Consider the following 17488-nt stretch of genomic DNA (forward strand, 5'->3'; position numbering starts at 1 on the left):
AATAAAACGTTGACGACAGAATCACAATCGTGAGAGGTTACATTCATTATCGAAACGTTGATGATATTGGAAAACCTGTATGTTTTAGCGGCCGGGCATCGCCTGATGACTGCGAAACTATAGGATGAAATGTCATTACGAAGTTAAAGACGTAAATTTTCCCACCAGTTACCTAACCAAGTCGAAGTTACGGGGGAATTCGCTTGATCAGTCTGTTGTTTCTGTTATTCATGGTGTTTTTCTACTACAATGATTGTTTACACCAAACCGATATTCTTCATTTTGATTCTTTATCTGCCCACATTGAAGACCGCCCACTTGTAATCTCCTTTTAAAAACACCGCTCACGAGGAACAGAGGCCGAGGAGATAGCTAAATAAACCTCCTACGCTAATGATGAGATTTTGTAGTAGACCTGGAACCCGTAACCTATTTGTGTGCAATAAAAGACAATAACACATCGCTATCTTGCTACGGACTATGGACAACATTCAGCGAAAAAGGTGACTCAACTACGTATGCTATTTTCCTTGTTTCGGGCCGATACACTGTTGAGTTCTGACTAGGGATGGTGTGAACCTCTGAAAGGTTCAGGTTCGTGTGAACGTGAACCTTTTTGAAAGGTTCTGTTTGAACACGAACGTGAACCTCATGACGTCACGTGACGTCACATTGCTAATTTAAACCCCATATTTCAATTAGGTGATTGCCAATATTAATCTACTGTACACGATACCGAGCGACGACTCGGGGCCTCATAATAGCTCAGTACTTAAGTACATATTGACGTTTGAAACGTCACCAAATGTATCAACTGGGGCAATCAAATGATATACTAATCCCATAAAATCAGTATCTTGCGTCGCTTTGCCAACAATTTCGACATGATCGGACAATATATTCGGCGTCTGAGTATTGCCAAATGGATATTCAGCAGAGTGTAAAATGGGTTTCTGTTTCTATACTTGCTACCGATTAACAAGTTATACAGCAGTATAGCCATCACCCCAGGCGCACGGATTTGGATTTTATGATACAGTATACATATGCAGTCAAGATTGACCCCGTACGCCTGCTAGATTTTTACATCAGAAGACGATATCAATATCATTGATTGGTTGAATAAGGATCATATATTGACAAAATACAGTGTATTTCTCTCTTGATGTCATGTGATTCCGTGTCAAGCTCACAGCACAGAGACACTAAATATGCACAAACGGAAGGCTGGATATTTCGAGCAAACTTTTGTAACAATACAAGTAAATTTTTGAGATTGTCAAGGGCATGGTCGTTTAGTGTTGAATGTTTTTGCTGCCAGCCCCATGCATAGAGTGGCCCGCAGTTGATAGTCAATAAATTTGAACCAACGATGTTGTAGTGAAGTGAAAATTGCAATATATGAAAAAGGTTCACAGTACAGAACCTACCAAGGTTCTGTTGTGAACGCGAACCTCAAATTTTCCGAGGTTCACACACAGAACACGAACGTGAACTTCACGTTCACACCATCCCTAGTTCTGACCAACACACTTGCAGGAAGTATCTCACAGTGCTTTGAAGCCATACCAGCTCTATTTCAATCACCTATAGCTCCCAGGCAGACCCACAGTGACCACACAACAATATCAATACCTGGTAGATAAATGGTAAGTGAATAAATTCATATTATAAATTTTTATTGTTGCGGGTATTAAAAAACTATGTTTGCGATAAGTAGCCAAGACAATTAATAGGTCTGGCTGCTCCGTGTTCGATGAAAAATCAATTTGAGGGCACATTTCGTGTTATATGCGATTCAAAAGAAAACAGTGAAACTCAATCTGTCTGTGCAGAATGATGTATAATTGGACATAGGTTGATTCGGTCTCAATTTTACTGGGAATCAGAATTGGGGAGTGAAGTAACTCAGATGACTGAGTTATGTTTACGGCGGCCTAAATCGAATGTACCTGCTGGATGTGGTCAGCGTTTGGACCATCCATGGATATAATACTTTTTGATGTCAGTAATCATGCCGCAAAATGCATCCACGTACTTTCCATTGGATTAAAAACAATTAATCTTGAAAGTCATTGCCAGACATCATACTATAGTAATAGCGGGTGCAACATTGATATCACGCTCCGATTGATACCTGGTTGGCAGGTCCGCATCTCTCAAAGGTCGGTAATTTCTATGTTCCAAAAATGAACTAAAATAATTCAAAAATAAGCCGCCATCAAACTCATACGTTCAATTTATATGTTCGTTATAATCATTTGCATTTAATTTTCGTCTCCGCGACCATCAGGGAGAGGGAAAACGACCCTCTTGGATCGCGGCTCTCAGTTGGAAACCTTTGATATATAGCATATCTGCAGATCCTACTATCGCCTGAAAGTTGACGTAATTGATGGGAGAGTTCTCCAAGCTCTATAGCAGGGGTTGATAAGTATAGGTCCCGAAGCCTATATATTTGGGTCGTGGCCGCACTAGAGCGATCTTTTAATATGTATGTAATATTTTCCGAATTTTCGGCAATCAAAAAATTTATTTTCCCATCGCACGATCTTCGAGAGGATACTTTGTTCGTGGCCGTGTTCATTCATAAGCAGGAAGTGCAGAAAAACGGTCACTTCAATATGGTTTGATCATAAATGTGTGCGGACATTTGTATTGAAATAATTTTTTAATGTCATGAGAAGATTTTTCTGACCTTGGCTTCTCTGGAAAGCTGTAACTTGCGTGGATAATACTCGGACATGGAAGAGGTAGATAGGGGCCATAGCTGCGGAACCATAAAGTTTTTTTAATGCGCATAAGTTGCAGAAATGATTTTCTCCGTATATTCCTTATTGGAAAAGAACGGTAAATTCCTTATATCGCTTAACACTGTCGTAGACCATCTGGATGCTTTATTCAAGGGGGGGGGGGAAGGGATATGCTGCGGGTAGATAGGTAGATCATTTATTAAATTCGTCTCACCGGGTAAATTTGAAACATTCAAATAATCGGTATGGACAGGAAACGGACGATACGACCGAGTGGTCATCTAGTCAAGCCCTTCCCTAGAGAGCATACAAATTATATCTAACGAGACAGACGAACACAACGATAATTTTCAAAAACACAAAAATGGAAGAGATCGGTATAAACGAACAACATACACATAAGAAAGCCATGCTCGAACAGCAATAGCAACAGTGCATCAATCACAGACCAATAGGTTGATTAGGAGGGTCCAGCAGATAGTCTATCAGTGATTTTTTAAAACCGTTGAAGCTTCGTTCACGAATTGTAATGGGTATGTTCTTCCAGATGTTAGGACCGGCTAGCAGAAGAGATCGTATTCAGAATTTCTTCTTTACTAAATTTTGGCGGTAATTAGGTGCGGCTGAAAATCTGGTATTGTGACTATGGGTGGATGTTGATAGTTGTAATTTATCCTCCAAACTAAAAGCAAGCTGTTTATTGTGAAAACGATACATGGATTTAGCTACTTAGGTACTTAGCTACTAGGTACGTGAGTATTAGCCACAGGCATGTCTGGGCTGACCCTTTCCGCACCAGGACGCATGAAGACATCAAGTTTATTTGACCAACATACGTTTGAGCGAAGAGCGGCGCAAAAAAGATCAGCGGCGATAAAACCATCGCTGGTTGGTCCAAACCCTCGATACTGATATGGCCGATCGTCGAAATGGTTCTTGCAATCTGAGCCCTGCATCGTACATGTGACCCATCGAGTAGAACAATGCACCCCCATTCGGAAACACCGGCGTCACACATGTTCCATAGAACTGTGTTTTGAACAACTTATTGTCTCGACCTTATATATTTCCTACATGCCCGTGAAACCAAGTAACTAACATTAAAATGCATATATTTCGATATGCTATGCTTGCCTCGCGAGATGCCAATTAAACTCGCGTTTAGGTCGCAGTGAAAAAAGTTTGAGAACACCACCTTTATAGAATTATATAACAGTGTTTGGATCACCAAATGACTTTCGGCTCAAATGTCATTTGGATTTAATTACATTTAATTCAATCCAGAATATATGACAACATAATTTCATTCGAACCTAATATGTCGGCAGTTGAGAGCATGCCGGTTGGCCGAATATGTTTTGTCTTGCCTGTCGCTGCTGACGGAGTAGAATAGATCAAAACACAAATTGAAATATAATTCTTTAATTTACGTATTGGTATCGATGATTTGGTCATTACAATTGCCACGGTCAGGTTCAGAATGATTTGCGAACTAGAACATTTGATGACTTGAACATGACTGACATACTACATAAATACTATATATATACACATTCACTTTTCTAAAATGAGTCACACTCGCTGTATGAAACGAGGAGTCAAGTCAAGCTATCAAAAAACGGAACTTGAGTCATCCAAATATCGAATAATGTTGTCTATTCACGTCTTTCGAATTCGAGGCAGGCTTCGTCGAAAGAGAGGATAACGCTAGAACTCGGTGTCAATATACACGCCCATACTATCCTACAAACCTCTCTCAATTCGTTTCTGTCTCCAAGAGCCTCCAATGATTTGATTCCACTGCCTGTGACTCCTCGGTACTTGAGATCCAAACATGATTCGAATGTCGACTCGGTCAGCAGCAGTTCACTTGATTAGATAATGTTACCATCATTTCATGTATTTCAATAAATTTGACATTACATAGTGTTTCATAGTTTAATCAACTTGCAGTCGTGTATTACAAGCTGGTCTATAGTTCTGGTCAGGCCCTTTCATCGCAGAAAGTTTAGTCTTTGTGGAAGGGTTTTTCGCAGAGGTGGTCAAAGTAGTCAAGAGAAATACTCAAGTAGTAGTAACGACGTGAAAATGTACCTAGGTACGTGTAGAAGTAGTACTTTTAAATGCATCCTAATACTTCTTGAAGAAGTATAATTTGACTGACTTAATATCTACTCAAGTAAGTAGATGTGAAAACGGTCGTAATTCGCTCGCGTGAACTGTCAAAAGCTGCATATTGATCTATGCGGAAGGTGTAGAGAGGTGTAAATGCATCCCAGGATGCATCAATTTTCGATAGATTAAGTATTCGTCCACGTCATGGGATGCAAATGATATTATCGATATGGAAATCCTTGGTTTTCTCGAACACCCCGTTTAAAAAAATCTCCTCCATATTATAAGGCCCGTAGTTTAGTCGAAAAGCAATATAGAGAAGCGTTATAAGATACGGTGTTAACACTTTTCACGATTAGTATGCGTTAGTAAAAAACTACGCCCGACCGTAAAATTGTCATATGGTGTACTTTTATTTTCAGAAAATACAGACACTACTACATCTACTTTTATACTTCAACATGTATGTTCTCCAGACAAAAGAACTGAAACTAAGTAGAACTCAAACTAGATACTGGGAATTGATAGAGAAATACAAATACTACTTCTGAACAGCGGAAAATATATTTCATGTCCCTTGTCCAGAATGATTCAATGGTTGTCTGCTAACACAGGTCTAACGTTTGAAAAAAGTCAGAATTTCCTTTTCCAGATTAGGACACGCCATGGGCTGCTAGATTACGATATTATATAGGTATAATTGCTAGATTGCGAAACGGTAGTTTCAAACGTCTTGATTGGCCATATTTATTGTAATGAAATATTTCATAGGGGCGACTATCCGGTGTGGACGGTACCACACAGCCCGCTACAAAAATTATGTTCATCGATACTTCCTTGAAAACAGTGTTGGGATGACTCGAGTCAGACTCGAGTCACCTTTTTCGCATGACTTGACTTGACTCGAGTCACTATGCTAAAATGACTTGACTTGACTTGACTCGGCGTATCAGAAATGTGGATTGACTCGTGACTCGGAGCAAAATCCACGAGTCAATTTCAAGTCATCAAGTTATCGGTGTTGATAAAAATCACTGTATCTTGATTGTTCGTGAAACGCTTGCCTAACCCGTGAGAGCGACTAATCATTCAATGACCGTGCGTTTTACTGAGCCTCGATTGTTCTCTCACAAATAAATTGACCGCGCACGCAGTGATCGCAGCTTCCTGCTTACGTTGTCGTAACTCTAGTAGTAAAGTAATAGAATAGCAAAATGTCTATTTCTGTTCTCTGTTCTTACCTTAACCAAACCTCTTGTTTTATTGAAATTAAAGTCGAGTATAGTTTATATAGTCGTCAACCATTGGCGCAGGCTCGAATGGTATCATATCTATTTGTAAATGGGTAATGTATTGTATCTTATCAATTCCAATTCTCTATTCCCTATTTTTGCTGGTAACTATAAACTGAGGCTATGCAATTACGTAGTTTAATAGTTCTACGTATATGTGAGCGAAGCAGTGCCTTCTTGCGTGCATATTGAACTCTATATTCGTTCATCGTTTCGGAATCAATGACTACTCAAACTGTATTTCAGACAGCTAGCAAACTGCAATGACGTGATCATGCCTCATACATACTTCGAAAAGGCAACTTGACTTGAAATGTGACTTGACTCGTGACTTGACTTGACTTGACTCGACTTGACTCGAGTCACCTTCAAAAATCGAGTGACTTGACTTGACTCGAGTCACCTTTGAAAATCGATTGACTTGACTTGACTCGAGTCAAAATGGGCAATGACTCGAAATGACTCGTGACTCGAAGGTAGTGACTTGATCCCAACACTGCTTGAAAACAAATTTGTCACTCCATATCTACTGTGAGCGAAGCGCGACGAAAATACTGAGCTTCACATAACTTTTATGGAAGGTAAATGTTTGTAGCCTACTCTGTGAAAACAGCCCCGAAATTCCTCAGGCTATCTTTCTGATTGGAGGATTAAACTACTTCTCCTTGTCCAACTGAAAATAGCGAAAAGTAAGTATTTCACAAAACATTACGAAGTAAAAGTAGCGCGAAATAAGATTTACTTGAGTAAGTACCGCAAGTAGCGAACAACTACTACAGTATTTTTAAAAAGTAGAAGTACGTCGTTACTGACCGCCTCTGTATTTGTCTACTTGACCTAGCACCTAGGTCTGGGGTGGATATAGGTTATGTTCTATTTAGAGGCAGTTTAGGTTCAGTTGATGTGATCAATGTTTAATGTTTAATTTAAAAGGAAATATTACTCACTCTGACTAACTGTATTTGTATCACTCTAGTAATAAATCAATCCATTCATTTATACCCGGGGTTCACATGCTGTTATTAAGATAGAGCCAACGGTAGAAGTAGAAAAGTCCGTATATGGTAGGGTTACCAATTTCTGTGACCCGAATTCCGGACACCCTTTAGCGCCCACTAGTGGATTTCAAAATGAGTTATGACGTCACACCAGTAAGGCTTTGCTCATAGACCAGAGGTGGTCATGATCCGGTTCAGGATTATGTGCCTGTGTGTTGTGTGACCGGGACCGAAAGCACATGTTTTCAGCCCCTTCCCGCCCAAATCAACAAAGATTTTGAGCCCATCATAGGGTAATCGATGCAAATTCTGGTTGGGGGCTTGCTATATGAATCTGGTTTCTATATGCATTATGTCGTTAAATTTTTTGAATCAATTCTGTCAATAATATTGATTGTTCGGTTGTTCCATATATTACTGTATAAATAGTTACTACTCTCCGCCCACATGATCAGAGTTGGCGGTAGAACTGGTGGAGGATGATCAGTTCGAAAATACAGGGAGCGTAATTGTACATCGTTAAGTCATTTTCATGCCCAACCGATAAGATCGTTTATGCCGGTGCGCATCACGGAGCTTTATAAACACCCCACATCCAGTGGTTTCCAATCTCCTATGGTCGCGACCACGTCTCCAATTTGAAAATGTTCCGTGACCCGGATCAAAATTTGACGAGCTGATTACTAAAAGAAGTCAGCACCTTTTCCCGGATTTACTCACGGGCTATATTGGAAGCTAATTACATTCAACATGGCAAACGACCCCCACGTTTGAAACCACTATCTTTGAATAAAGCATTTAAACGGCCTTAACGATCTCTAGGAATATACCGTTCTCCTATAATTGCGATTACAATTAGGCTTATTCCAGTAAATGAAGGTGGTTTTTATTTATATTTTATTGCAGTTTTTGCGATGGTGTGATAGTCTTCATATTAAAATCAATAAATGTGAAAGGAAATCGCGCGCAGTGCGAAGAAAAATATCATTCATCAGCAAAAATATTCTTAAAAATAATGTTTTTATGTTGATTTACGAAAAAATTATCACCCTACGTCGTCAAATCTTCAAAATTCCGGACATCTGGCATATTTTAGAAATTCCTCCCGGACGCTAGTTTGAACCGTGAAATTCCGGACATGTCCGAGAAATTCCGGACGTATGGCAGCACTAGTATATGGTTATCTCAATTGAAAATTAGTTGATATGGTAAGTATCATTACGACTTTGGTCGGTGGTCGTCCTCTGGCTATACTGCTTCTCACCTGCTGTCTCCTCCTGCATTATTATTTCCATTATTAGCCTTTGATGCCAAAGGTATCGTAACCGCTAGTAGAATTGCAATTGCTAGCAATACGGCGCTCGCTCTCCAAACATTTTTCCAACTTCTCTTTTTTGGCTCTGGTGCAGTTGGTATATCGACATTGGCGTACGAATGGTTTATACTTTGCTTCGGGTGTAGGCCATCTGGATTTGAAAATGTTTTCAGTTAGAGTGACGCATATTCATTGGTGCCTCACTAGGTTATTGTTTCTCTGCGCTGTTATTATAGGTAAAAAAGCCGGATTTTCTCTGCCTTGGTGCTTTTGAGGGGTTTTGATGCTCCAACAATATTATTATAAGTTTTGAGAATCAGTACGGCAGTAGCATTCGATTAATACCAGTTACAGTAAATTTCGAGCTGTTTGTGATGAGTCGGCCGTCTTTGCCTCAACTCTCTTTCACACTTTCACTTTCACGTCATACAAAAGTAGCCTATTCTTTGTAAGCTCTCTTGGTGACAATCCACACTTTGAATCGGCAGATGTTTATCGTGTTCTCGTCCCAGCTGTAGCTTACTTAAAACCCCCATGAATTATAATTTCTGAAATTGATAGCAAGGGAAAGTATCTGATATTGAAAGCGTGTTACCTTTGAGCTCACTAACCGTTGGTGATGTGATAACCGTAATTTGACTCTTTCTATAGCTCATATAGGCGGTGGGGTTGATTAAAGTAATCTGTCAGGAAAACGGCCTCTGAATGATAGTTTCCATGGATTCACCAAACTATTGTCTGGTGGGTGCACTTCAACGCATATGTCAGTGTTTCTGGATGAAAGATGTTATAAACTAATCTAAACCCATACTCACTTCCCCAAACGCAAGATACCCTATGTTACCCAATAACATACAATTTTCATGGCATATGTAGGAAGAAGCAATTTATCAAGAATAGAGCTAAGTCGGCAAAAGTACTCACCGCATCTGATATACCCCTAATTCGATCTAGCATATAATGATTTTTGAAGAAAAAAAATGTTAGCCTGTGAATTCAATCTGAAGGTAAGTGGCACGCAGCTGAGTATCAAACAATATAGGTGGAAAAGTTTGAGAAACACTGCCGTGCATGAATCCATGCGTTTGCATTGAACGGGTTGGCTAAATTTGATAAAAGTCGACTTCAAGACATACCATTGAAATATTGAACGTCCTTTTCCGACGACGCGAAATCGGTCGTATGGATAATTTCTCATACAAATAGAATTATTTATTGAGTATTTGACGATTACAGAATTCATATCCGTTGCCTGTTCGCCCATAATAATAATCAATTTGATACAGATATTCTCCGGTTATCCATACTTTTGGATCTTTTTAGTGGCCAGCTTACAAGCCTATTTTGAGTACGCCATTGCCACCCATCAGAGCCGATCATTTCACGGATGTTTAAAATGCCGAGCGAAGTACTGACGTTGGGAATGTTCTCATCACAGCATAGCCCTACAAGGCAATGACTTCTTTAGGAAACGAGAAGTTTATGGAATTTCATATTTTCATTAATCGTCGTTTGGTGGAGCCAGTCAATCCTAATTTGTGGTTCTCAAGCTTTACTAACCTATCCAAAACATGTTCGCTAATCCACGAGAATTCGAGGAACCCTAAATTTTCACTGAGTCCTTATTCAGAAATCTTACACAGTACACGTTTATCCACGCATCTTATACTATTGTGCTGGTGCGGAAAACACACCGTGCGCATAAGTAGAGTGGAAAAAGAACAACACTCCTGAAAGAATTTTCACACAAAACTAGAACTTGGAACGCAGGTTAACAACCACTGATCCTGATATGACGGAGTGATAGCATTTTAGCGCAGTATAATGCAGGCTAGCTCAGGCTCCATGACGATATTAATATCACAGTACCGAATGTTAATGTGAATTCAGTATCGCACTTACCAGTGCCGAATGGCCATTATATATGAATTATAACTACGTCACTTTCTGATTTGTAGCATCGTTATTCACATCACTGTTAGAAGTGAAAAGTTATGCATCATATAGTCACTGTGGAGTCGTCGAACAGGTAGCGCGTGTTCTTGAGGTACTCCCATGAAAATTAGATCTGTAGTCTAGACCAGTGGTTCTCAGCCTTTTTGACCACGCGGACCGATAAAACTTCAAAACAAATGGTGCGGATCGGTGAATGTTCAAAATCAAAATCAACCCGAAATTCAATTATGACAGTGTTGGGATCAAGTCAGTACCTTCTAGTCACGAGCCATTTCGAGTCGTTGCACATTTTGATTCGAGTCAAGTCAAGTCAATGGGTTCACGAAGGTGAATCGAGTCAAGTCAAGTCACTAGATTTTTAGAGGTGACTCGAGTCAAGTCGAGTCAAGTCAAGTCAAGTCACGAGCCAAGTCACAATTCAAGTCAAGTTGCCTTTTCGAAGTATGAGGCATGATTACGTCATTACATTTAACTAGCTGTCTGAAATACAGATTGAGTGGTCATTGATTCTGAACCGATGAACGAATATAGCGTTGAATATACATCGAAGAAGGCGCTGTATCGCTCACATATACGTAAAACTCAGTTTATAGTTACCAGTCAAATTGGAGAATAGAGAATAGAGAAACGAATTGATAACATGCATAACATTATCTGTTTACATATTAATATGATACAATTCATGCCTACGATAAGGGTTGAGGAGTATATAAAACTGTATTCGAATTCGAATTCGATAATTCGATAACAAGAGGTTTGGCTAAGGTAAGTACAGATAACAGTAATATATATTTTCCATAAATTACTTTACTACTAGTTTAGGACAACGTAAGCTGTAAGTTCCATTCATTTCTTTTGTGGTCAATTTATTTGTCAGGGTACAACGGAGACTCAGTAAAAAGCACGATCATGGAATGGCTGGTCGCTCTCACGGATTACACCAGCGTTTCGCGAACAATCCGAACATATGCAATATACAGTAAATTTTATCTGCACCTAGTACTTGATTGACTTGAAATTGACTCGTGGGTATTGTTCCGAGTCACGAGTCAATTCACATTTTTGATACACCGAGTCAAGTCAAGTCATTTTAGCAAAGTGACTCGAGTCAAGTCAAGTCATACGAAAATGGTGACTGGAGTATGACTCGAGTCAAGTCATGACTCGAGTCTTCCCAACACTGGTGATGCAAATGCATGTAACTCAAATTTAATATTGGGAACTTCTTTTAATGATGCGTGTTTCATATTTATACGTGGTGCTATTATAATTACTCCAAGGCGAAGCTCAGGTATTTATACGTGGTGCTATTAAAATTACTACAAGGCGAAGCTCGAAAAGTCCTGTTGAAGACCACTAATTTGATTGTGATTGCTCAGCACCCTTTGAAAGGAACGCGACGTTTGCTATAGCCGGTATTATACTGACACGTGTCGCCTATTGCACTGTCAGAATTACACGGAGTTTGTTTAAAAGAAGCCGTAGCTTTCACAAATATAGCTTATTCTCAGCGAGTTGTATAGGTTGCTTTAGAACAGTTTCGTACAACACCTGCACGATTGTGACTTGCGCCTTTAATGGACATCAACTTACTATATAACGACAAAATGCAAAAAAATAGGTTTGAAACTTCTACGTAGTAATTCAAAATTTGATGTTTTATTTCTCTAATTAGTGGTCAAGCGACTAACTTCTCGCATTTTGGAATTGAGATATGAAATTCTATTTGGCGGACCGGCATGAAACTAGAGCCACGGACCGGCGGTTCAGAACCACTGGTCTAGACTCTAGAGAAGAGCCCAAATCGCGACGATGGCCGTTGTTGATGTTTGTGATATTTATGCGACTCTCTCACATTTTTTGGCGTCCGTCCTCGCACTTTCTTGATTAAAATAGCCCTAATTTTATTCAAACTTCATCATCTTAATAAGACCGAGCTCTTTCCAGATTTCAGCGGCTTCCGACACGTAAAACCCTGAACCAATAGTCTATATCTGGAATGTACCGCATGTAACTGCCAAGAATACTCACGTAAAGTGTATGCCTGGCCTGCACCGCAAAAAGTTTCTTCATACGTAGATTGACCGTTCATGTCTTCGTCGCACTGAACACTAATGATGATGAAAGCGATAGCAATTTATTTTTATAGTCATCATGTTTGAAGCCTTTCACAATACATACACACATCATATGTCCCGTAATAACAAACAAATCGTGTTAGAGATGCACAGTGTGGGTGTAGCGCGTGTGGCAATGATTCATGTAATATGAAGAATGTGTTTGGAATATGCATTAAAAGTTAGTGAATACGTCGGGAAATTTCGAAAATTACCGAAATCGATTTGTTTATCAAGACATCGCAGAATTACCATTGACTCAACAATGATACACAAACGCATGTGGGTTGTTAAATGGACGCTAACACTTCCGTTTCAAGTTGTGATCTATGTCGAACTAGGTATTATCATGAATGTATTGTGTCGATTAAACAGCTTTCCTCGTACTCAACGTATAACCGGTCCTTCCGACTTTGTGTGTCATCTCTGTAGTTAGCTAATATGTGATAGACTCAATAAAAATATGCATGTTACTCTCTGTATCTAATGCATTGTACATCCATTCAGTTTCAACTGGGGATTTGGAAGCCCCCGAAATCAAACTCTTTACACTCCCGCAGCCACATTCAAATTTATCACTCTAGCTGAAAGTTACTCTTGTCAGTCTTGCGTTACTTTCCTTGTATAGGTTAATTAATCTCCAACGATTTTCCTTGAAACTGCAAGAAATTCGAAATAAACAATACATATGTAGATCGGAGGTGAACAACGATTTTGTGATGCGGTCCAAATACAAAAGACCACTATGCCAATGAGGGGCACATGAGTGTGAGCTTTTGACATTTGACATTTTAACGCTTGATTAATGTACAGACGAATACTTGGGCGTGACAATAGAAGGAAGATTTCACTATGAGACGAAAACATTCATCGATTACTCACTCGGCGTCAAATATAGTCTCGCCGAACACATATGACAGAATAATGATTAAGTGGAAAATCGTGAAGGAGTTTCCAAAGCACATTGTGCCTTGACAGTTACTGATCGTATTTTACCAGAGGGGCGCTGACACTAAATTTGGAACAAAGTCTTTAAGAACTACCAACTTACGCTTTAGCTAGAGTTTTTAGTTTTTCTGTAAATGATTTCAAGTCAGACTGTAAGCTATTAATTTGAACCGTACTTTTTTCATGTAAAAATAGAAATACGCATAGGACGTTATATACTTTTGTCTTTAATTTTCAGTAGCATATACACTGACTCATGATATCCATACACGCGATATCTGCATATTCACACCAAGATTGCTGCATGTATGATGTCCATATTCCACTGGTCGAGGAAGAAAGATACGGGGATAACCTTGTACCGTTACCAATCTTGTCCAAACCACCATGTTATCCCGGAAATGCCGAGCGTCAAACGGGGAAGTCATTGATACTTGTTTCACTGATGGGTCTTTTATCCGACCTAGTCTGGGACTAAAACTAGCACCATGTTGCATGGCTCAGTACTGTTTCTAAATAATAAATGTACTGTTTTATCCTAATGCGTGTGTGCTACATAGTAACACTGTTTACGATCAGGGGTCGGAAACCTTTTTCGCCCGAAGAGCCATATTGGGTCTATATTTTCCATTGTAACTCCTCCTCCGTCAATCAACTGTTACGTCACAATTGGAAATTCGTAACGTGACGGTAACACTAATTCGAAGTCAAATCATGGGATTCGTCGTGTGCGCCATGTTTTCTCTGTAAAAACTAGCACTAATCATGCCTGGTGCCTTTTTTTAGCATGCTAAAATTGCGTTACATATTTTAAATTGTGATACAGTGAAAGTCATACGATATTTTTCGAATCCTAAGACAATTAAAACTTGGATATCCACCAGATTTAGCTAAGAATAAAGGCGTGAATCTGCGATTTACACGCTTATTACAGTGAATGCATGGTGTTGCATGTTGTTACTGATGGGTTTGTAGTCTGGTTGATGAATTGTTGAGGTCAAGCTTCATACAAAAGTCGAGACTTTCATCAGTCACACGAGATCGTAGGCTCTCCTTGATGCTAGTTTTAAATACGAGGACCACTGATGGCATTCCTATGTGGAAGCAAACAAGGTCACCACAGAAGTACAGATCCAAACTACCGAGTGATACGTCAGTGACGTGGTGTCAGGGGACGCAAATGAGGCAGTGTCTCACGTGTCATCGGGATGAGCGAAGGAAAATTATGAAATCTTGCACGATTATTGCTACTTTCTATCCATGTTCATGAATTCACAGATTTTGTGTATTTTTAGTCTTAAAATCATGCAATTTGCTTATTTATTGTTCGAAAATGAAGTGCGAAAGGAGATGCAGGGCACAGGTGAGGCACATGCATACCAAGCCTCTCCCGTGATTGCGAAAATCATCGTAACTAGCTGAGAATTAATTAATTAATTAACAAATAATCAATGTAATCGTCGCACTGCATCCAAAAATCTAAATATTGATCAACTTCTTAATTCTCAAAGTGTTCGGCGATAAAACATGACTTTGCGCTACACGGCTACATTTCAACGACGGTTAAGCTTAGGGTGGCAATTGGAACAAAAATAAATTTAAAACAAACATGTTTAAAAGTATGCCCTGATTTAAAGCATGTTTTTTATTGTGTTTTATTTTGCAATGACGTCACGAATTGGATTGACATTGACAATTGAAAATATAGAGTAAATGTAGCTCCTTTGACGAAATATCTGTACTATTAATGTTGAACCGACTTATTTTGTGGATTCCAACCATATCATATCGATATAGGTCGGCTATATCGGCTGGTAATTGTCCGTAGGCTCAAACAACATGTTTTTTTGCAAAGTATGTACAGTGTACACAATTATGGCATAATTTTACAACTTGAAAAAAAAAATTAAAGCCCTTTCTTTAAAACACTGTTTAAAACGTGTTTTACACGAAGTGTCTTAAAATACCGTTTGTTTTAAATGCAACCCAAGTTGAGCTATTCATCAATGAAGAAAGTGGATAATTATGGCGTTCTTTATAATTATAATGTATAATTTGGAATGTCACTTTCAATACAGTTCGTTTCCGCCGTAGATCAAGAAGACAATGCGTATTTCTTCTGCTATTCTCTTTGATCGAACAACGTATCGTGCAATCCACGATTTCGAGCCGCGCGATGTCAGGTGCATAATCGAATTTACGAGTGATATTGGTCGAAGGCACGACAGCAACTTACATTTAACGATTATTGGAAGAGGGCTCTGAGACCTAATCCTGGATACGTCACTGTCTTTTCCTCTTAAAGACATGTTTCTGCTGCCACGAAAATAATTATTCAGGCCATGCTGCAAATTTACCAACAACTTGCTGCAATATTGATGAATCGGTAAAAATATAAAAATTTGGCAAAGAGCCATATCTTACACCCGAAAAAGCCATATATGGCTCGCGAACCTAAGGTTCCCGGCCCCTGGTATGAAGAAAGGCTTGTACGAACAACTGGATAATCAAAATTTGAAAGTAGACCCAGAACCAGAACTAACCACTCTTCAAAATCCGCAACTAGATATCACATTTCAAAGTGCTCCTATGGAACTATAACTAAAACTACTAACAAAACTCGTAGTTTGTTGTACGTCAACTAACTGGAACGGTAATTTGTACGAGTCGGTATACAGTAGGGGTGGGCAGACCTGCTTTTTGCACCAGCTGCATATCAAAAATCTTAGCAGTAAAAGAGCCACAACACAAAAATTCGAAAATTTATGACGTCACAAGGAAATATATGCTTCAAATGTAGTTTATTATAGTGTGTTGATACCGAGCGTCTCCACCTGGGACGCAAAGTGATTGAAACGCGCGGATATGACGTCCAAGCTGTGCGGAGCAGTTCCTTTAAATGCTGATGAGAATTTAAGGAAGATTTCAGCTCGGTAATCTCGCGACTTATTCTTGGCCAAATTCAGCAGGTATTGCTAGCCTTTACGATACAAATGGAAAAGCCGTATTCACCATGCTAGCCCGGAAATTATTGTGACCTTTGGTGGCTTAAATAATTACCAAGTTCATTGTTCAACTTCATGCTTTATCATTGATTGATGGCAAGGCAATCATTGCTGCGGGTGAAACGTTCAAGTGAATTCGATTCGAGGCTCTGATTGTAAATTTCTTAAATTTCTTACCCTGTAGTAGACCTGTCGCATAAATTTTGCAAGTCTTGCGTAAACCACAAGGAAGGACACAACACGAACACAATACGCATATTGTTAAAACGCGATAAATGCATCAATATATAATTAAGCTCTCTAGCAAAATGGCGAAATGTATGTGCAGTGTGCAATCATTAAAGAGCTGTAATCAAAGGCTAAAAGAGCCGAGGTTTGTCCACCCTGGTATACAGTATCCGTTGAATCGATCGATATCGAAATGCTGTAGGCTAAAATAAAATGTAAAACTAGCATGTGTTTTATACCAGTGGTTCTCAACCGCCGGTCCGCGACGACATTCCTGCCGGTCCGCCAGGTATATTACAATTACCTTAATTTCAAGAAGCAATTTTGAAGGCTCTCCCATTAGGGCTGTTCAAAAATAACTTTTATTTTCTGGGTTCCAGCCATTCACTGACCTGCGGAGTCTTATAGTTGTTAGGACATGACCAACTTTGGTGTGCAGCGTTTTTTATGGTCACCTGACAATTTAATTAGTGAATGATGTAAGTTATTTTTGAACAGCCCTGTCGCCCATTGATAAAATGAATAAAACATCAAATTTTAAAATGATTCAGAACTTCGTGAGGTAACATTAGGGTTGGAAACGTGTTCGATTTGGCTTGAAGTTCAAGACGTGTGATTTGACGACATGCGAGCGACAAGTAGGCTACAGAACAGATATGAGCTAAGCAGCGCAGTTTGCGCGATCATTCATTTTCAGTTCATTCATTTTGTATAGGACCGTAACTGGGGCACTCCAAACCACCCAATTGGAGAGGGGCCGA

At 39.4% G+C, this 17488-nt stretch overlaps 1 protein-coding gene across 2 annotated transcripts in view; it reads right to left on the reverse strand.

Annotated features, from left to right (window-relative positions):
- LOC145454155 (uncharacterized) overlaps positions 1-12838 on the reverse strand; it is a 90192-nt gene extending 77354 nt beyond the window's left edge. For both annotated transcript variants that reach the window (XM_080332207.1, XM_080332258.1), the window contains exons 1-3: positions 12461-12838; positions 8423-8624; positions 4505-4622 (exon numbers count right to left, since the gene is read on the reverse strand). In XM_080332207.1, the coding sequence (XP_080188333.1) occupies positions 4505-4622; positions 8423-8624; positions 12461-12521 (381 nt within the window). In that variant the 5' untranslated portion in view covers positions 12522-12838. The remainder of the gene's footprint in view (positions 1-4504; positions 4623-8422; positions 8625-12460) is intronic.
- Between the last annotated feature and the right edge of the window lie 4650 nt (positions 12839-17488).

Source organism: Botryllus schlosseri, chromosome 1 (assembly GCF_051294905.1).
Source record: "Botryllus schlosseri isolate E-star chromosome 1, Bs_hap1, whole genome shotgun sequence".
Taxonomy (NCBI): domain Eukaryota; kingdom Metazoa; phylum Chordata; class Ascidiacea; order Stolidobranchia; family Styelidae; genus Botryllus; species Botryllus schlosseri.